General features: G+C 49.1%; 1 protein-coding gene across 7 annotated transcripts in view; it reads right to left on the bottom strand.

The window, feature by feature from the left end:
• Positions 2,045-20,721, bottom strand: part of DCP1B (decapping mRNA 1B) — a 54,195-nt gene continuing 35,518 nt past the window's right edge. For 4 of the 7 annotated variants that reach the window (XM_021092982.1, XM_021092983.1, XM_013997916.2 and 1 more), the window contains 6 exons: positions 18,571-18,637; positions 16,098-16,251; positions 9,204-9,332; positions 8,228-8,911; positions 6,229-6,477; positions 3,897-4,118 (listed from right to left, as the gene is read on the bottom strand). In XM_021092982.1, the coding sequence (XP_020948641.1) occupies positions 4,038-4,118; positions 6,229-6,477; positions 8,228-8,911; positions 9,204-9,332; positions 16,098-16,251; positions 18,571-18,637 (1,364 nt within the window). In that variant the 3' untranslated portion in view covers positions 3,897-4,037. Of the gene's footprint in view, positions 4,119-6,228; positions 6,478-8,227; positions 8,912-9,203; positions 9,333-16,097; positions 16,252-18,570; positions 18,638-20,721 lie in introns of all 7 variants that reach the window. The other 3 variants (XM_005664125.3, XM_003355609.4, XM_013997915.2) reach the window with 3 other exon arrangements.

The following is a 20,721-nucleotide window of genomic DNA, read 5'->3' on the forward strand; positions in this document are numbered from 1 at the left end:
CTACATGCTGCAGGAACCTTGGTCCTTTGAGCCCACCAAGGACTAGTGGCTCTGCTGTGCTGAGAAATGACTTGGCTGCCGTCACCTACAGCAGATGCGGAGTGAGAGAGACCTCCCCTCCTGGAGGAGGTGGCGCTTCCTCACTAGCCTTGTGCGTGGACATAGCTGGACGGACCTCTGAAGACGCCTTGCCTTGTCTTCCAGACCAGGGCCTTGCTGTCATCGCCCTCGTGGGTCCCAGTGCACGCCGGTCCCGGGTGCTCCGCCTCCATGGTGACGTTCACCAGGGGGTTAGTGCCCCTGTCTTTTAGGTTCTGGCTCACAACTGCTGGGTCCCCCACCTTCTCTCTTGCTCACCTAGGACATGATCCACTTCCTCCCTGTTAACTCGCCCGGGAGGCCCGCTGCCCAGAGCCAGTGCCTGTCTGTGCTGTGCCCCTGCTGCCAGGAGAGCGATCCCGCGGTGCTCTGCTTCCGAGCTCCTCCTACTGTTTTAAGACCATAATCTGCACACATGGGTTTTATTTGTGTTCTTCTCTCAAGGCTCCACGTGTTGGAAGGCATTACTCATAACTCATTTTGGTGAAAATCTATCCAGATTCTCAAATTGAGTTAAATATGCCACGTATTTGTAACCGCCTCTCTTCCCCCACCAATTGTAAGGGGTGGGGGGATGCTGAGGATTTGAAACCTGAAAATCAAGCCCCAGCCAGCGCTGGGGAGGCCCACCACCCTGCAGCCAGGCAGCGCTCCACCGTGAAGCGGGCCCCGTGTCCCATGGCCCGGGAGCCAGCTGCCTCCTCCGAAAAGAGAAGTCACAGGTCTGAGGAGAGCAGGCAGGTGGACAGGAAGGTGGAGACTTTGCTGGTGGGAGCAAGCAGCCCCGTGGTCTGGCACCAGAGACTCTGAGCCCAGCCCTGAGACCCATCATTGCAGGTCAGCTCTGGGCTCCCCTCCTGCTTGGGTCTGAGTGGCATCTGGCCAGACCATGTGCAGCATGGTGCTCAGAGGCCTGGGCTTGAGGTGACATCCATGAATCAGGGACACAGGCTTTGGTGGGCACCGGCTGTTGGTGTCCTCTGGCTGATGTCCTCAGGAGAAGGGTGCGTCCTAGGATGTACACTTACTCACGCAGGAGGAAGAAATCCAGTCCCGCCTGTCCTGGGATCAGCGGCCCCAACCAGCCTCTGAGGAAGAATGGATTCCTCGCATGCAGATGATAAGGCATCCAGCCTGGGGTCTCTGCCCAAGGTGCCTTGTGAAAGGGCGGGAGCATGTGGGTCGGCGTCTACTTCCTCAGGGGTACCAGGAGCTTCTTGAAGATGCTGATGAGGGGCTCTCTCCCAACAGGGAGACAGAGATGCATGTCTTTGCAGAGACCGCCCAGGTCTGGTTTGCAAGGATGGGGCTTAGGAGTAGGGTCAGCTGGGTCACAGACAGATGTCTGTGTCTTAACAAGCTCAGGGCCCCTCCTCTGGAGGGAGAGGTGAGCAGCACAGTTTCATCCTTAAGTGAAGGGAGACAGCTGGGCTTCACGGGTGTCAGATGAAGTCACCCCCAGTAGGAGCACCTGCCAGGACTTCCACTGGGCAGGAAGGGGCGTGTGCCTCCAGCCTGCAGGGCCTGAGGACCCGTCTCCCTACTGGCTCCTACTTAATCCCTGTGAGGACCAGTGAGATGCATACTGCTTTCATTTTACAAATGAAAAAAACAGCATCTCAGACAAGTTCCTTGCCCAGGACTCAAAGGCAAGTCCTTTTGACCAAGACCCGTGTTCCATCCCCTCCACCAGGCAGAACTTCTGTAACTTATCCAGGGTTTACATCCAGGGCCTGGGCCAATCTCAGGCTCCCTTCCACGTGGAATTCAATCAGCTTCCGGCTGCTGACTCAGGGGTACCAGGAGCTTCTTGAAGATGCTGATGAGGGGCTCTCTCCCAACAGGGAGACAGAGATGCATGTCTTTGCAGAGACCGCCCAGGTCTGGTTTGCAAGGACGGGGCTTAGGAGTAGGGTCAGCTGGGTGAGGTAGGAATAGGGGAAGTTCGTTTCTATGTGAATTCTAATTCTGGGTGCTTAGATAACCCTGCAATCCACTTCCTGGGCCTTCTGGAGAAAGGTCTTGTATAAAGCAGCTCTCATCTGCTTCCCACATGGAGGAAACAAGCTGTCTCCCAGTGCCCATTGAAAGAGGGACTCTGTCTTTGGTCTAAATGAATTGGGCTGTCACTTTTAAAGTGATTCATTCCATTAAAGGATGGAGAATTCATTTTCAAAACAGATCACCTGGTGTTGACCTAAAAAGGCCCAGTGAAGCCTGTGGTGTAGGTCTGACCACGCCGGGTGTGTGTGTGTGGGGGGGTTCCTTCCAGCCACAGCAGAGGCGTATCTCTTCACAGTAGGTGCTGAAATGATATTTTTATTTTATTTATTCAAATAAAGTAAAAAATTACATATTTCAGAAATTAGCTGTTTGCTACCACAAGTATATTAGAAAAATCTTCAATGGAATTCATTTCTCCCCAGCTAGAGAATCAGCTCTAAACATGTAATTAAGATCAAAGATACGTGTATGTATTTTAAAGGCTGGCCAGCGGTTTGGGTGGTTGATTTTGTTCCAGTGTGAGTGTGTGCTGCTGAGGTGAGCTGTGTGTCACTGACCTGGGGAAAATGGGTCCATCTGTGTCTCTCCTCCACCCCCACACTCCTTACAAGGACCCTGAAATACTATACATGAAATCATGAACTTGAAGTATTCTGTGGGAGTATCCGATGTTAGATGTTGTCGGGGAAACAGAGAAAACCATCCCTTCCTGACACAGGAAGCAAGAGCAGGCTCCTGGCCTCAGGGTGCCCGGGCTCAGCAAGGTCAGCTCCTTTTTGGCCTCCTCTCCTCCCTAGAAGGGCATGCTCCTGTGCCCACCGGAGACCCTGGCCTGGCCTAGTGCCTGCATCAGGTCTGAGCCTCAAGCCCACATCCGGGCATCAGAAGCTGCAAGGACATCTGCTTCCCCTGCCTCCTATGACCTCTAAGATGAGAATGAAGCCGGCTCCTGTTGCAGGCGGCTAGAGATCTTTTTATGGTCCAAGAATAAACAGGGCCATGGAAATGCAAAGCTTCGTTTATCACCAAGGTTCAGCAGGGGATAATTTCCAAGCTGACTCCTTTTGGCGAGGGCTCTCCTGCCTTCTCCAAGAGTAAGCTCCTCACCTCCGTGAACTGAAGTCCGTCTGCTACACGGCTTGAAGAACCTTCTTCGCCGAGCCCAACAACCCACTGCCTCTCCGAAGGGGCTAAAAGATGGCTTTAAAATCTTCTGTGACTTTCCTCTCAGCACGTTTTGCTGAAAATGACAAAATGTTCATTTGGAAGCAGAGGCAGGCTTCTGCTGGTTGGGTCCAAAAGAAATGACAGGAGCTGGGATAGATGAAGTGTCATAGAAATCTGGGCCACTTGTGGACTCCTAGAACAACCACCCCCTAGGAACAAGCTATAAATACCTTTAGAAATTATTTCCCTTCAAAGGCCTGGGGAGAATGGGCCAACTGATTTTTACAAATGAAAGGTTTACTTTCACTTGTTAGGTGCCAGGCTGGTGAGGCTGGCGAGGCCTGTTGGTGGTCTCGGGGCGACACTGCCACCTGGTGGTCAGCACATTCTCCAGGTTCCAGAAATAACCAGAGCTGCTAATAAAAAAGACACCAAGTTCCCAGAAGAGCCCTTCCCATGGAGAGATAACTTGTTTAGAAATGGCCGAGTATGTGTAAAAAAAAAAAAAAAAAAAATCATTTAAGCTTGGCATTTACTGTGTGATATGAGCAAAGGACTTTTCCTACCCACTCAATTCCTAGTACCAGGCGCACTGAAGGACGTAATTTAAAAAATGCTTGACTGAAAAAAATCTGAAACATTTTACTTCATATAATACATACTTTTCTTTAAAAAAAAAAAAACCAGAAACATTTAGGGTAACAACATGGATATGAGAGAACCTGCAGCTGGAGGACTTTGAAAATCAGCTTTAAAATGTTTTGCTTTCACAGAGTCTTTTTCATGGCCGCTTGTGTCATGCTGAAGAGATAAGCTTCGTAGATTATATTTAAGAAGCTGTCGTCATTCTGGAAAATAAAATCAAGAGACCCAAGGGGATGTGATTTGGTTGGAGGAAACCAGAGGCTTTCTCTGTCTGGAGCTGAACTGGCATTTTGATCCTAAGATGCTCACCTCTACCTGTTTGTGCGAGCAGCTGGTGGTTTTTGATTGCATGTGTGAGCATTAAGTGGGGTTGCAGGCAAGGCCAGACAGGGTCAACTGCTGGTTCTCAGTGGTCAGCGTGTGAAGCAGCCAGTGCTCATGGGCTGCACAGAACAGGGCTGGCCCCCGAGAAGCCTGGTCTGCTTTGTGGAAGGACACGGTGCTCAGAAGTTTGTATGGGGAGGAAGTGATCCAGCTGAGTCCTCTGGCCTGGAGAGGAGGGTGCTGGTGGCTCCAAATAGTCCCCTGAGTCCCCTACTGGGGTGAATTTCATTTGGAGCGTAAGTTAAGATTTCACTTGGGGTGTGCTTTGCTGACATCTCATCAGAGCCAGTGCAACCCCCTATGGTTATGGGAAGCTCTGGCCTTAGCCAGCAGGCAGCCGTTAGACGGTAGGCCTGGGCTCTAGTGCCTGACTAGGGCCGAGGGAACCATGGGCTCATGGGTGGTTTTTTGTGTTTGATGCTGGAGCCGTCTCCCTCCCACCCAATTCCTTAACGCTCTGGCAATTCACCCATGTCTCACACTCTGGCTTGGCCTCCACACACAGGGCCAGCATCGTTCTCACGCAGGGAGAGTCTCAGGCAGGGAGAGGGAGCCACGCTAGCCTGGTTTTCCTACATGGTCTGTGCATGAGCCTGTGTCCTAACAGCAGGTGGAGACTAAAGCAGAAGGCTTGACTTTCAACAGCTCATCTAACGCGGGGAAAGTAAAACGCAGGTCGAGGGGCGGGAACGCACGTATGACCTCTAACTATCAAGGTCCAGGAGTCTCGGTTCCTGCACTGAAATCTTTGGAACAGTGTTATTTAAGTGGAGTAAGCCAGACAAAATATGGAACTTTCACATTCAAATTTAAGGGGTTTTGTTTATTTCTCACAAGAAGTTTACAGATGTCATCCGTCTGTGCTCATGAACTTATCACGAGTGGCTTCTAGGAAAGGTGGAAAACGTCATTCTTTCTGAGCGAGCATGGAGCGACTGCCACTCTTTAGCAGCCTGCCACTCTGCTTTCACACTCACAGGCTGAATTTTGGGGCCATGCCTTCCCTTCTCTCTGAAATATGTTATCTTTAAAGAAATATCCTTACTAACAGGATGTTTCTCTGAGTAGGATGAGATGCTGGGAAAAGGCTAGCCTGCTCTCTCAAAGCCAAGCAAAGTCCCACACAATCTTAAAGGCTGTCTACCTAAAAGATACCTAGCTACGTGAACTGATGCGTGGGAGGTGTGTCTGGGTACAAGCACCCACTTTTCAGGGCCTCTCAGTGTGTGGGGTGTGGCCTGTAGTCACTGCCCTTCCGTCCGCAGTGGGGAGGGCGCTCAGGAGCCAGGCTGGCCCCGTGACCTTGGGCCAGTCACTCAGCCTCAGTTTCCTTTTCTCCAAACAGGGCAACACAACAGGGCTGCTGTATAAGGATTTCTACACAGGTAAAGCCTTCAAAACAGTATTTGGCACAGAGCTCCGTGCAAGTGTTACCGTTTTATTACCTCCTAGGGACTAGGGAGGCAGGTGGCTGACAGAGATGTCATCCCACCTTGCCTTCACCGGCAGGTTTCAAAATGATCTATAAAACGTGCTCTTTGTTGTCACAGCTGGTACTGCCACCCCAGCCAGTTGCTGCCATGGGCTCAAAACACCTCTCTCCTCAATATGCATCTAGCTCCCGGCAGCAGTGGGCTGCTTGGGGGCCCTGCAGACCTGGAGCCTCCTATGCACTTAACTGCACAGTGTCCGCCTCCTTCTCTGCTGACAGGTGGCAGCTGGAGGGCTTGGTCAACTCTCCGAACTACAACCCCCTGCGGGGCTGAGAGGCTCAGAGCCACAGTCATTCCTAACACTCACCAGCAGCTGAGCCCTGAAGCCCTGGGTTCAGCCCCGTCTTACTCTTGGGAAGCACTAGCTGGCATGGCTCACACAGCACCTCAGGGCGCCAGCGGGTCAGCAGCTAGAGCAGGAGGGAGGGGCTCCTACCTGGATGAGATGCAGCAGAGCTTCCTGGAGCTGTAGCTTGGTCAGGGGGCTGCTGGGGGTCCCAGGAGGCTCCGGGGTCTGCAGAGGCAGGAGGAGGCCGCTGGGGGTGGCCACTGGGTCCTGGCTCCCTGGGGGCAGGAGCCCGCTGAACCTCTCCTGTGGCGGGGCCCAGGGGGGCTGTGTGAACACCATGGGGGACATGAGCAGAGATGGGGCCACCGCGGCTGGGATGCGCTGGGGCAAAAGGACCTGCGGGGGGCAGACATGGACATGGCAGGGTGAGGGGCAGAGGGTGTGGACATAAACAGGCTTCTGTTCACAGCTCCTCGAGGCAGCCACCAGGCTCCACGATCTACCACTCTCCCTGGACATTGCCGGCAGCCTCGCGCCTGCTGGCCTGACTGTGAGCCACTGCCCTGCCAGGGCCCCACGTTCCTGCTATGAGGGCCCCCCTCATCGGGCACCGGAGGGTGTGGGGGCCCACTTCGCCCCACTTCCAGATTCTCTGCCTCAGGTTTCAGGGGCAGCACTGGGGTGACCTGTTTCTCTGGGTGGGGCTGTCTGCCTCTCTTGGGCACCAGACCTAAAACCGACTTTTCCAATAGTGTTTCCAGATGTTCACAGGACAGCTGACTCCATGTGACCCGTACAGCCACCTCTCATGTGTTTCCAGGTAAGGTGAGAAGAAAGAGTGTTACTGTCAGGCTCCGAAGCCCCAGAGACCTCAGGAGAACAAGGCATAAAGGCCGGTGACCTGGGGGCTGCAGTAATTTCATAACCACTCCCTTGGTCTCTCCCAGGCAGGAAGTGGCCAGGAGGAAGGCGGGTTGTCTGTTTAACTGTCCCCACTGCTGTTTTGAGGGGAAAAGCTGAGAACGCTGATCCAAAGGAGGGCTTGTGGGCGCTCTGGGAGCAGGGCACCGGGAGGGTGTGCACCCGCAGAGCACGAGGCCAACCACGCACCCCCACTTTCCTGTGTCCCAGCTATGAAAGAGAAGCAGCAGCGAGCACGGCACAGCCGCTGTCTCTGCGGCAGCAGGTACTCAGGCCACTGTGAGCTCTTCCTAAAGGTGAGGCAAGAACTCTGGCCCCTGGTCTCATAGATGCCAAGACTGCGACCCAAACTGTGCATCTTGTTTTCACAAAGTGAAAGATTCCAGAGGCACCTCTCTAAGCTACTTGTCGGAACACAACAGGAGAACCGATAACCATGTATACTAAAAACAGGGGAAACCTCCTAATTTTTGAACCTGGTGCATTTTCAATGAATTTGTACCAATCCTAATGGAAAGGGAAGCCAGTCAGATCTCCAGATGTTACCCAGTGGTGATCACAGATGGGGAAGTTCTGGCTTTCTGACTGTTCTGAGCTACCAGCGACCACAGAGAACCATCTTCCCTGCAGGACAGAACATTTCTAAAAATTACAGTATTTCCCCCTCTCTGGCCATCGGTGTGTGTGTCAGGGGTCAGCAGCACTTTCTTCTCCCTCTCCCACTGCCGTTCCACCACACCCACTGAGACGGAGGGGAGGCTATACCTCCCGGGGGCAGTGACCTGCTTTCCTGCTGACTTCCAGCACCAGGGCTGAGGCTTCCATGTGGCAGGGCACCCAGCCCCATGTCTCCTCAGCCTGAGCAGCACGGCCTGGCACGCGGTTAGTGCTCAGACACTTACTGGGTAACAAACACGCAGTAATTTACTGTGGACCCAGGTAACCAGATGAGGTCAGAGCTGGCATTCTAGAAGAACCTCAAAACAGACCCTAAGTTTCTGAAGTCAAAAATGTGGGTTTTCCCCACATGCTCATCCACACCTTCAAGCCTTGTAACACAAAGACTTGACTCTAGGAGAGAAGTATCTCTGAGGGGGGCTCCTGGATTGCTGAGCAAAGACAGATTCTCTCCCAGGCAGGAAAAGAGGTAAGGAGATGCGCAACCAGGCCCGCAGCTGCACACACAGAGTCCCTGGCAACACCTCCCACCTCTACAGACACCTACCTGCAGGAGCGGAGCCTGCTTCTCGTTGCAGGGGATCTGGTCCCTCCAGGACTCCAAGGGATTTGGAGCTCGGGCGCTGGAAGTGGCCAAGGGAAACTTCGCTGCCAAGGCAGGGCGGCTGGGCACTGGCGGTTCCTGCTGTGCCCCCTGCAGCTTCCGCAGCAGCTCCCGCGGGGACACCTCGCTGGAGCCCACTGCCTGACTGCCAGGCACGGGGGGTGCTGGGGCTGCAGGGGTGGTGGCCGAGCTGGAGGGTGCAGGTGCAGCAGGATCACACCTGCTTGCAGTCCTGGGGCTGCTCTGGAGCTTTTCCAGCAGGTTCTGCGTCCTGGGGGCCCCAAGTGTGCTGCAGGGGGACCCGGGCTGGGCGGCTCCAGTGCAGGATTCTCCATCTCTGCAGGGCTGGTTCTCTGGCAGCTCCGACAGCGGGTGCAGGTCTGCACTCCTGACCATAAGCTTCTGGATGGCGGGGCAGAGCTGCTTCTCAACAAGAGGTGAGTGTCTCCGGGGGTCCTCATAGGACATGGAGTGCACGACCCCCTGCTGGCCCTGCTGAACCCCCTTCTCTTGCTGCAGCTGCTGGTGAGGGGTCTGTGGAGGCCCCACAGTTTGCTGACACACAGCTTTGTCCTGCTTCCCAAAGAGAGCCATCAAGGACAGGTGCTGAGGTTCGGGGTCTAAGGTCTGGAAAAAATGACGTCATTTGGTTATACTGGGGAGGGGGCAATGAAACAACTTACCTACCCGATTTCTTTTCTTGTATTACAAAGAATCAATTAGAGAGGATGAAAAAGCTTAGTCATAATACAAGTGACAATTATAACCCCTTCCTAGGATGAGTAAATTAATAATAATAGTAAAAAAAATCTCTACTTTGAAATCTCTCTTTCCTGGATTGGCCTTAGAGACCCTGAACAGCATAGCCCCACCCCCACCCCCAACTGTACCCTGGGCAAAGGGTTCTCAGGAACCCCACCTGGCTGGGTTGGGGGATGCGCTGCTGCCGGTTTCCACTGGGCTTCACTGGGATCGGCTTGATGAGATTGGGGTTGTTGTAGATGGCAGATGAGCTGGTGATCTGCTTTGGCTCAGAACAGGTTTTACACTGAAATGGAAAAAAGAAAATTTGAATCATTTTTTGGTGTAAAGAAAGCTTTAATCTTTTATCTTTTTGACGTTTTAGGGCCGCACCTGTAGCATATCAAGGTTCCCAGGCTAGGGGTCTAATCCTAGCTACAGCTGCTGGCCTACACCACAGCCACAGCAATGCCAGATTTGAGCTGCTCTGAGACCTACACCACAGGTCACAGTAACTCTGGATCCTTAACCCACCGAGTGAGGCCAGGGATGAATCTGCATCCTTATGGATGCTAGTCGGGTTTGTAACCACTGAGCCACGACAGGAACTCGTTTTAATCTTTTAAAAAGAACATACCTTCCTTCTGTTATTTAGTTGGTATTTAAATAGATTTCCATGGACAAAGGAAAATCTCTTCTCCTCTGATATGAGCTATGTTTGAGCATAAATCAAATTCAAACTTAATTTTTCTTAGTTGCACAATGCAGCGCCCTAAAATACTACCCACAGTGTCAGCCTGCAGGACCTGGGGGGGTAGGGGGACTAGGGGCCCTGAGATGCTTGAAGGTGTTAAAGGCTGTGGGTCCAGCAGTTTAAACACAGGGACTCCTGCTCTTTAGCAATAAACTGATGGGATTGCCCCTCAACGCCTCGTCTGGGTCCCTCGGGCTCTGCTCACCATCAGCTATTGACTTAATACTGGAAAGCTGCACCCTCAAAGCGACTAGTCGTTTTTGGTCTTTATTATAAAGCTGACTCAAACCACTGATTTAAAAATTACTAAATCATCTTTATTTAATAAATGGCTTTTTGCATAAATGGAATAATTCGAACCTGAGTATTCTGAACCACTCAGTACAAATTAGAATTTCACAGAGAAAAAGAACACGTCTCATCATTTCAAATACTGAATCATTATCACACATTAATCTAACCAACCATGCAATTGCTCACACAGTGGGATTCCTAACAGACAGAGAGCAGTGATGTCCGTGAATCCCTCATGGAAACACCACACAGAACTGACTGTGAAAATGCTGCCTTCCGCACTGCACACTCTCTATGGCATTGTCAGCTTCTACACACACCGTGGCCTCGGGCCAGAAGACACCTCTCGGTGTCTCTGATGGGGAGTGAGCTCTGAACCCAAGCTTGTCCCTTGGGACCCTGGTTCCAGTACACTCCACCGTCATTGGGCTGTATTTTCTATTTGAGCGTGTAGGGATATGGGGCAGATTACCACCGCGCTCACCTAGGTTTGCAAAGGTAACTGTACAAAAGACTGTTTTCCACCAAGAATCCTGCCAATCATTTGCATATCTGGCACTAGTATTAAACAGCACGTGAAGTCACTTTATGTTATTTCTAATTCTTTCTTGGTGAATGGTGACTGCAGGACCCCCTGGCAGAGTTTTCAAGACTTGAATCACCAAAGCAAGACAAGAGTACAGCCTGAGACATGGCCATTGAGCAGAGGTTGGCCGGCAAAGCCTCCGCCCCTGCTGGCTGCAGACTTCATGTTGTTGGCAAGGGGCTCTCTCTGTGCTCAGGGCCTCTGTGTTGCAAACAACTCCCCTCTGCACAGGTGCATCTGGGCGGGAGGCTGCGGGCTCCCCTTGTGCGCGCACAGACAACACTCCCTAAGGAAGAGGCCAGAAGCTGCTTTCTGTGTCACCACAACTGACTCTCAGCCCAGCAATGAAGCTTCACTTTCATGTTGAAACTGCTCAGAACTAAACACCACTGACCTCGATCGTTTGCAGCTCATTTTCCAGTTGTTTAATTTTCTATGCTTCTCCCGACCCAAATAACTTTAAAATACTTGGAAAAATACACAGAGTTGGAAAAAGTGCATAATGAATTCTTCACTGGGAACCTGAGGCGCTTCTTGAAAGCCTTAAAACTATGTCACATGGGGAGTTCCCGTTGTGGCGCAGAGGAAACCAATCTGACTAGTATCCATGAGGATGCAGGTTTGCTCCCTGGCCTCACTCAGTGGGTCAGGGATCCCATGTTGCTGTGGCTGTGGTGTAGGCCAGCAGCTGCAGCTCTGATCCGACCCCTAGCCTGGGAACTTCCATATGCTTCAGATGCAGCCCTAAAAAGCACAAAAACAAAGAAACAAACAAAAGAAACTATGTCACATGATCGATCTTGTTTTATCACACGAACACATCTATCTACCAGGGGAGAAAAGTCTGAAGGAAAATGAACTAAAAGTGCTAAAAGCAGACATCGTTGGGTGGCAGGATTACGTGTGGTTTTGTTTTCTTTCCTATACTCTTGAACTTTTCTCATTGAATGTCAAAAGACAAAATCATTTCTCTAATTTCATAAATAAGTCACAGCTCTATCTAGAAGACAACTATTTATCTCTCCTTAAATGACAAAACACAAAGTGGTTTTAAGTGTGGAAGTATTATTTTGTTTTATTGAAGTAGAATTGATTTACAACGTTGTGGTAGTTTCAGGGGTACAGCAAAGCGAGTCAGTCACATATGCATAGTCTTCAAAAAGGTCCACTTCTGAAAGCTCAGCACTTCAGCCTGAAGCACAAGACCCCCTGGCCCTGCGGCCCTTCCTCCTGAGTTACCCTCCTGCTCACCTGGCCACCAACTACAAGGCCACCGGGGAGGAGGTGAGGGAGATGAGGCTCAGGTTCACATTCCTGCTACTTTATAGCAGATTCATAGAAAGTTATTTCTTTGGGGAAAAAAAATATTGGCCAAAACAGGTTTTCAAAGTATTAACCTTATGTAAAAAGTTGTATCTGGTGTCACAAGGATTTACTTTATCAATATCATCTACCTCTAGCCCCAAATGTTTCCTTCTCTTCCTTTTCTGGATTTTCTAGAGGTTTAGGGTTGGAGAAGTCACCCAGAGGTCATTCTGTTTAATGCTCATCCAGAGAAGTGCAGTTCTTAGGTAACAGTCCCAGCATCAGCGCTCTGTCTCTTTGTGAACACTTCCGGGAACGGGAAATCCATGTCCTCACAGCCAGGGTGCTGAGGGAAACGGTGTTTCCATGTCCCCGTCTGGTACATCGGCACCCCCTTACCCCCGTCCCCACGTATTTGGACATGTCCATGTGTGCTGGGAGCAGATGACACAGAAGGAAGGCGAGTGCAGAGCAGGGCTTGCCCTGCTCAAGGGGACTTCCTGGGGCATTTACGGCTGGTGGAGACCAGAAACAACACAATGGACAGAGAGCAGGAGACATGAGCCTTCGCAGACTGGACCTGCCGACAGGTTAAGGAGAGGGTGGCCTGGGGAAAGGCACGGAGGCGGCTCAGGAAGCAAATACTGCTCAGGTTGGGAGGAGATTCAAATATCTGCAAGGGTGGTGGGAAGATAAGGCAGGGAGGCCTGGGGCCGGCACTGCGCGGTGAGAAGCCGAGAAGCATGCGGATTCAGGAGTACTGAGCATGCAGGTGTTTCTGGACGCTGACATGACAGTGCCTGGCTGCCCATGGCAGAAGGAATAGTTTCTTCTGTTATTTATCTCACAGTTGGAGCAATTAACACTACACAGATAACATGTATTTGATTTTACAGGAAAGCACTGATCCAACACCTGTCGGCACTTCCCGTCAACACTGTAAGAAGCAATCCACAGGGAAATGAATAGAACACTGTTTCCACCTCAACAAGTTTAAGGTGCAGTGGGAGAGGTTGCTGTAAATATAACAAATGAGGAAGAACAAAATTCCTTCCAAGGAGTAACTGACTGGCGAGTTCAGTAAAAGAATAATCAGTTCGAATGAAGAGATCTGGGAAAACGCCATGTAAGAAGTGGCATTTTTACAGGGCCCCACAGGAGATGGAGATTCTGAAGGCCAAAGAAAATGAGGGGAAAACACTGCAAGTTGTGGGTATGGCACAAAGGGGTGGCCCAAAGCAAGTCTCCAGGAGAGGAGCAGAAAGCAAAAGTGAGGGGAAGCAAGGCTATAGCCTCTGTTGGGGTTTCTGCACCAGAGGATTGGCTGGTCTCAATAGTTTCAGGGGCTGCAAATGACATGAGTGGCCGTGAGATGATGGTGCAGAGGGATACTGCCTCCAGGCACACTGGCAGACAGGAGTCGTGTTCCAGCTCACAGGTGTGCTCCAGCTCTGGCGTGGCCCTGGACCATCTCCAATAACTGGCTGGTTGTGGAGGGGCAGTCTCCCCAGTCAAAATGTCATAAAGTATAAACAATACAGTAAGTGTGTTTGTGTGTGTGTGTGCGTTTAGAGGAGAGAGGGAGAAGAAAGAAATTAATTTTTGTTCAGTGTTTGCATTTTTCCTCTATTGGCCATTTTTATGCTGTCTTCACAGAATTTAAGTTCCCAGAGGGTGAAAATGTCACCTTTAAGATTAATTTCAAAACAACAACAACAACAAAAACAAAACAAAACAAAACAAGATGGAGTTCCCGTTGTGGCACAGCAGAAACGAATCTGGCTAGGAACTGTGAGGTTGCAGGTTCGATCCCTGGCCTCACTCAGTGGGTTAAGGATCCGGCATTGCCCTGAGCTGTGGTGTTGGTTACAGATGAGGCTCGGATCTTGAGTTGCTGTGGCTGTAGTATAGGCCGGCAGCTATAGCTCTGATTCGACTCCTTGTCTGGGAACCTCCATATGCCCCAAGTGTGGCCCTAAAAAGACAAAAAAGACAAAAATAAAAAAGGAAAAACTTTAAGGAGTTCCAGTTGTGGCTCAACAGGTTAAGAACCTGACATAGTATCCATGAGGATGCGGATTCGATCCTTGACCTTGCTGACTGGGTTAAAGATCCGGTATTGCCACAAGCTGTGGTGTAGGCTGCAAATGTGGCTTGGATTCCACATGTCTGTGGCTATGGTGTAGGCTGGCAGCTGCAGCTCTGATTCAACCCCTGGCCTGGCAACTTCTATATGCTGCAGGTGTGGCTGGAAACAAAGATTAATATCTAACGGCACAACTACTAAAGTATAATTAAGTCACTGGGATATCTTTTTTCTTTTTTTTCTTTTCTTCCTTCCTTCCTTCCTTTCTTTCTTTCTTTCTTTCTTTCTTTCTTTCTTTCTTTCTTTCTTTCTTTCTTTCTTTCTTTCTTTCTTTCTTTTTTAATGGCCGCACCCACAGCATATGGAAGTCCTCAGGCTAGGGACTGAATCTGACTTGAGTTGCAGCTGCGACCTATGCCCCAGCTGCAGCGATGCCAGATCCTTAACCCACTGGGCCAGGCCAGGGATTGAACCAGCGCTGTCAGAGACAACACTGGATCTTAACCTGATGTGCCACAACAGGAACTCCATGGAATATCTTTTAATGGCTGCTGAAGAATTAAACAAACTAAAACATGGATCCAGAGCTCGTTGTTCCTGATGGAAGCTGGGGAGAAGGCATCCACATCGGGGCCCTGTGACAGGAGGAGGTGGTTTGTTCATGTTCATTCAACAGCCTTGGGTTGCTGCTGGCCATGTGCCAGTCTCTGAGGGTGACCGGGGCACAGAGGTGACATGGGAAGCTCCTGTCCCCCAGGAGCGCACCTCTAACCATCACGTCCGAGGCAGGTTGCAGAAGCCTGGTCAGCTGTCCTGACTGCTTCCTACCTGCCTGATCCCCTTGAGTCAGTGCTACAGACAGACTCAGTAGCAGCTCCTTTGCCTAGCACATCCTGAAGAGGTGCTGAGTACCTGACGTTACATGGTGGTGGGCAGCTCGGCACGTTCAGCAGGTGGTCAAGTTTCCATTAACCCTTCTCAGGGCACTAACATTATTGATCATCTTCGTCCGTGTCAATTACTTCACTGGGAGTTTAAGTTCTATCGTTCCATCCACATGTAAGAGCTGGAGGTCTTGGGCAGAAGGCCTTTCCCTCATCAACCGGTTAGGTAGTGCCACTGGCCAGGCAGGATAAATGCTTGCTTCTTTCCCACTGACCAGCAACTGTGAGAGGAAGAGGCTAATTCTCCTTCCTACTTCTGGTGTCCTAGTACCTCCAAGGAGAGCCAGTAAATATTTCATACAGGCTGTGTTCCTTTCTTGTTCATTTTACCCCAGAGCATTTACAATTTTTTTTTTTAATTAAAGTATAGGAGTTTCCATCGTGGCTCAACGGAAACAAATCTGACTAGCAGCCATGAGGACGCAGGTTTGATCCTCATGTGGATTAAGGATCCAGCGTTGCTGTGGCTGTGGTGTAGGCCAGCAGCTGTAGCTCCAACTCGACCCCCAGCCTGGGAAACTCCATATGCTACAGGTGCAGCCCTAATAAATAAATAAATAAATAAATAAGTAGAGTTGATTTACAATGTTCTGTCAATTTCTGCTGTACAGCAAAGTGACCCAGTCACACACACGTATACATTCTTTTTCTCATGCTATCTTCCACTATGTTCTATCACAAGTGACTGGATATAGTTCCCTGTGTTACACAGCAGGATTTCATTGCTTATCTATTCTAAATGTAATAGTTTGCATCTGCTAACCCCAACAAGAGCATTTTTGTTGGCATGCATTAGTTCCTGGGCCAGGGATCGAACTGGTGCCACATCAGTGACCTGAGCCACAGCAGTGACAACACTGGATCCTTAACCCACTGTGCCACTGGAGAACTCCCCCGAAGTATTTTCTATGAATTTGTTGATACCGTCAGTGAAGTCTTCCAACACATCTTCTGAATGGAGATTATTTGTATACATGAAGGCTACTGATTTCTCATGCTGCCTTTTAAGCCAATTAAAACCAGTCTTTAGCCTATTAAACGCCAGTAAAGACTTTATGGTGTGTAATTTTGTCTGGCTTGGTGCACAGGGGAGATGGACTCACCTTTGTGTACTCGTCCCTGGCCTTGGTGAGCATTCGTAGGATGTCCACCTCCCTGCTCTCCCCTGAACCGAGGGTCATCGTGGGGCCTCCTGCTCTGGCTGCTGCTCCTGCCCCAGTTCCGTGGTGGGCTTTCAACTGTTCATACTGAGTTAGGCTGTTAAAACACAGGGGAAAGCCACATAAGAAAAGCCAATTCAATTCAGTGCAACTGTTTTTTTAAACCATCCAATTCTCACCCAGTTATTATCTTGTTATAATCATGTTAGAAATAAGCCTGCTTAGGAAGTGAGAGAAGGAAAATGGGAGTTGAGTTTTGAGTACACTGACCACATGGATGAATCTGGAGGGGGTGGGGCCCAGCCCCTGTTTTCTATGGCAAGTTAACAAGGACACCTGTCTATGCATTGTCTGTAGGCAGGTGCCACATAGTCAGGGAAGGGCTGAGTGGCTGAGACAGAAACCTGGTGGCCTTGCAAAGCCAAAAACAGTCACTGTCCGGTCTTTTTCAGAAAAAGTTTGCCAGCTCCTCATGGAGGCATTTGAAAGGATGCAGTATTGCTGAGGAAACCCAATTCAGGGCTGTCAAACACCGAGCAAACTGCGTGGCAAAGCGAATTTTTGCCTCGGTCCAAAGTGCCTGGAAGTCAAAGCAGGGCTGATCCCAGATCCTCTGATCCCATGTCCCAGCCAGTTTAGAAACACAGTGAAGATTCCGCCCAGAAGAAGGGCACTGAAGCAGCAGCAAAGAGGAGCGTCTGCGTTTTCGGGAAAACAGCACAGAGGGGAGGCGGACTGCTCCTGCAGGGCACAGGCACACCGAGAGGGACTCACCCTCCCTCTGAGCTCCAACTGCAGCTGAACCTCCACTAAAACTGCCCTGAAGTCTATGGTGACAGGTGACAGTGATGGGGTCTGAGAATTTACTGAGAGGTTCAATGCTAACAAGAATAGGCTTGGAATCCACACAAACTGGAGGCTCATTGCTCAACGATCAATTTCCTGCCCCAGCTGTTGAGTAATCCCTGCAGATGCTGAGAATTTTTCCCCGCCCGGGCTGAGCCACAGGGTATTTTTTAATCTAGATGAAATCCTGCTATTATTACCCATTGCAGTTTACAATACCATGAATGTTCTAGGAACCGGTTGTTATGGTGGTAAATATTGGTTTGAACACACTTAATCACCAGCTGCAGCTTGAGCTAGTTACCTAAAATTAGCTATCACAAGCTAGGTTTTCCAGAAATCAATCTTATTTATAAAAAAGTGCTCACCACAGTCCATATTTTGGGGTCACTTTTTAGCTATTTCATTGATTCAGAATTTAAAACTGAAAAATGGCTCTTTTGCAGACGGAGCCACTCTGTGTTCAGACGAGTCCAGTTGGCACAGATACAACACAGGCAAGAAACACATTTCCTTCGAGGCACTAAACTGTCTGTGAGAATGCAGGGAAAGACCTGCCTCCCTATAAGCTGCCCTGGGGCTCAAGAACTGGTCAGAGCTGACAGACCCCACGGGAGACAGCATGCTGCCCTGGGCCTCCTTTCAGTGTCATCGGTGGGGCTGACAGTGGGACAGGCAGATGGGAATTTAAGTTTCCCCAAGTGCAGGCTGGGACTAATCACAAGGCATCATGTGATTAACAGAAAAAGAGACTAGTCACGAGAGAGAGACGTCTACTGATCCCTAAACTGGTATTAGCTCAGGGATTTCCAAAAAATTGAAAACACAGACTCTCCTCAGCACTAGCAGAGTCTGAGCCTCACAGGAGCAGGTAGAGGAGAGGCTCAGGGCTGCAGGAAACAGGGCAGCCATTTAGAACGGCTCTGGACACTCTCTTCACTGACGACACCTCAAAGGAAAAAACTGCTAATTTACAAATGAGGATAATATTAAGGAAAAACTGCCATCTGGGAAAAATTCATATAACATATTTCACATGTGCAGGAAAAAATGAGGTGAACCATTCTATAACTTTACTTAGTGGAAATATAAAATGTCATCCTTTTTATTGATTGACTGATTTATTGATTGTCTTTCTCTCTTTTTAGGGCCATACCCTCGGCATCTGGAGGTTCCCAGGCTAGGGGGTCCAGCTGGAGCTGTAGCTGCCAGCATACGCCACAGCCACAGCAACACAGGATCTGAGTGAGCCTCGTCTTCGACCTAGCCATGTCTGCTGACCTAGCTGCCAGCCACAGGTCACAGCAAAGCCGGAGCCTTAACCCAATGAGGGAGTCCAGGGATCGAACCTGTGTCCTCATGGATGCCAGTGAGGTTTGTTAATGGCTGAGCCACGATGGGAACTCCTATTTATTTTTTATTTATTAAGCAATAGTGACTGTTTTGCTAACCACTGTGAAAAGGACTGCTGTAAGAAGTGTATGCTGCTAAGATGACAGTGTGGTTAACACACTTAGAAATACAAACAAAAGCACCAGGTCCTGACAAATACTTAGCCTGCAGCACTTACTTTTTCATAAGCTCTGCAATTCTTTGGCATTCTTCCTTGTCATAAAACCAAATTCCATATATGGACACTGCAAAAAACACATCGAGCAAATTATGAGCATCTTCAAAACTACACGATGCAAAGAAACTTCCTTTCCATCTTGAAGGAAATACAAACTCACTGAATAAATGAAACCAGTCATTCGAGTTAAAGCTTGAACACCTCACACTGGGGCTTTTTAGGCCCACGGAGAAGTCTATAGAGGGTCTATGCACGCTTGTGTGTGCGCACACGCACGTGCCCGCATGTGAGCATATTCCACTTTCATTTTTTTTTTTCTTTTTAGGCGTTTCCTTTGGCATATGGAAGTTCCCAGCTGGGGGTCAAATTGGAGCTTGCAGCCGCTGGCCTACAGCTGGATTCAAGCCAAGCCGCGTCTGTGACCTATGCTGGTAACACCAGATCCTTACTCCACTGAGTGAGGCCAGGGATTGAACTTGCATTCTCACAGAGACAACATTGGGTCCTTAACCCACTGAGCCATACTGGGAACTCCTGTCTTTAAAGTTTTCGGAAACCTGATGTACAAAGTAGGCCTGGAAGCGGAGAGGAGCCCTCCTCTTTCTCCCAGAGGGGGTTAACTGAAAGACTGGCTTTGTAAGCCCTAAGCGAAGATAGGGAGCAGGAAAAACAAAATTCAATAAGAAACCTCTGACTTCAAAATGTCTGCACAGAATATTTACAACTGCTGAAAGATTAGATATGGTTATGGCTTAATGACTTCGTGATGAAAGAACAATGTGGTGTAATGTAGCTGCTATTGATACATGTAAGAATTTTCAAATAAATTATATACTTTAGCATGTGCCTATCCATGCCATTTTTACAGCAAAGGCTAAACAGTTCCAAAACACACTGATAAATATCCGGTTGTGGGTCTGGTGGTATTAATCATATAAATAATACATTAACTACAAACACATTTAAAATAACCTTCACTGAAAATAGCTGCACTGTTAACATGTGGTGATAAAAACCAACAAAATATATTTTTAAAAGGAAATTATTTTTTAAATGTAAACTTGCAAAATATTTAATTATGTGAATATTATTTGGTCATTAAAACAGCTGCAATATTTTGACAACTTTTTTCCCCTGCTCACCTAACCAATGGTTCAGTGTGGCATTTCTGCGTCTTGTCAGTAAAGATTCTGATATCAAAAGGTACAGGAAATGTCCTTTTAGTGCTGTTTTAAGCAGATGTCTTTATTTTTTTTTTTATTATTATTTTCCCACTGTACAGCAAGGGGGTCAGGTCATCCTTAGATGTATACATTGCAGTTACAGTTTTTTCCCCCACCCTTTCTTCTGTTGCGACATGACTATCTAGACATAGTTCTCAATGCTATTCAGCAGGATTAAGCAGATGTCTTTAAAAGGAAACTATAGATCTGAATTACCAGCCTGCTGACAGGTGGCAAGCGGGTGTAACTCTTCATGTAATTAGTGCACCAGGAATCTTTTATCTTACCTACACGTGGCGGGAGAGGGGGGGAATGGAAAAAAACCCAGCTTTTTCTTGAATGGGACTGTTGTATCTTCCGAGAAATACGTATGCATACTCTCTGACATACTGACATTTAAAAACAGAATATCTGCGTTGGAAAGCCTATGTGCTGAGAGCCTCAATATCACAAAGAAATTCTTTCATCCCAAGATCATGAAAAGAGTACCTTAGAATTTGACTCAAGGCTGCCCTGGTCCATCGACACTAATTCCCAATGCTGGGTGTCTCCACAGATTCCCCTAGGCTGGCCCACATCCCCGTGTTCTCCTGAGTGGGTGGACTGCATCACGGGCACTTGGCCATGAAAATCTAAAGATGATGTGCGTCTTGGAGGCTTTAATCCTAGTTACAAAACCAGGATCCTGCTCTATTCTTTGGTTACAGTGAAAACTTCCTTTCCTTGGAGAATGAATTTTCCAAAACTATCAGAGGAGAAGAGTGGTAGTAGCAGGGGAGAAAAACACGCAACTAAGAGATCTGAAACCCAGTAGCAGGGAGGATAGCCACTTGTGTCTTATCAGTAGAAGACAGAAGCAGAAATATTTTGGGTGCCATTGGGGGGATGTTACACATTTGTGGCCTTTGACATAAGGAACTAGCTTCTC

This window comes from Sus scrofa, chromosome 5 (assembly GCF_000003025.6).
Source record: "Sus scrofa isolate TJ Tabasco breed Duroc chromosome 5, Sscrofa11.1, whole genome shotgun sequence".
Classification (NCBI taxonomy): domain Eukaryota; kingdom Metazoa; phylum Chordata; class Mammalia; order Artiodactyla; family Suidae; genus Sus; species Sus scrofa.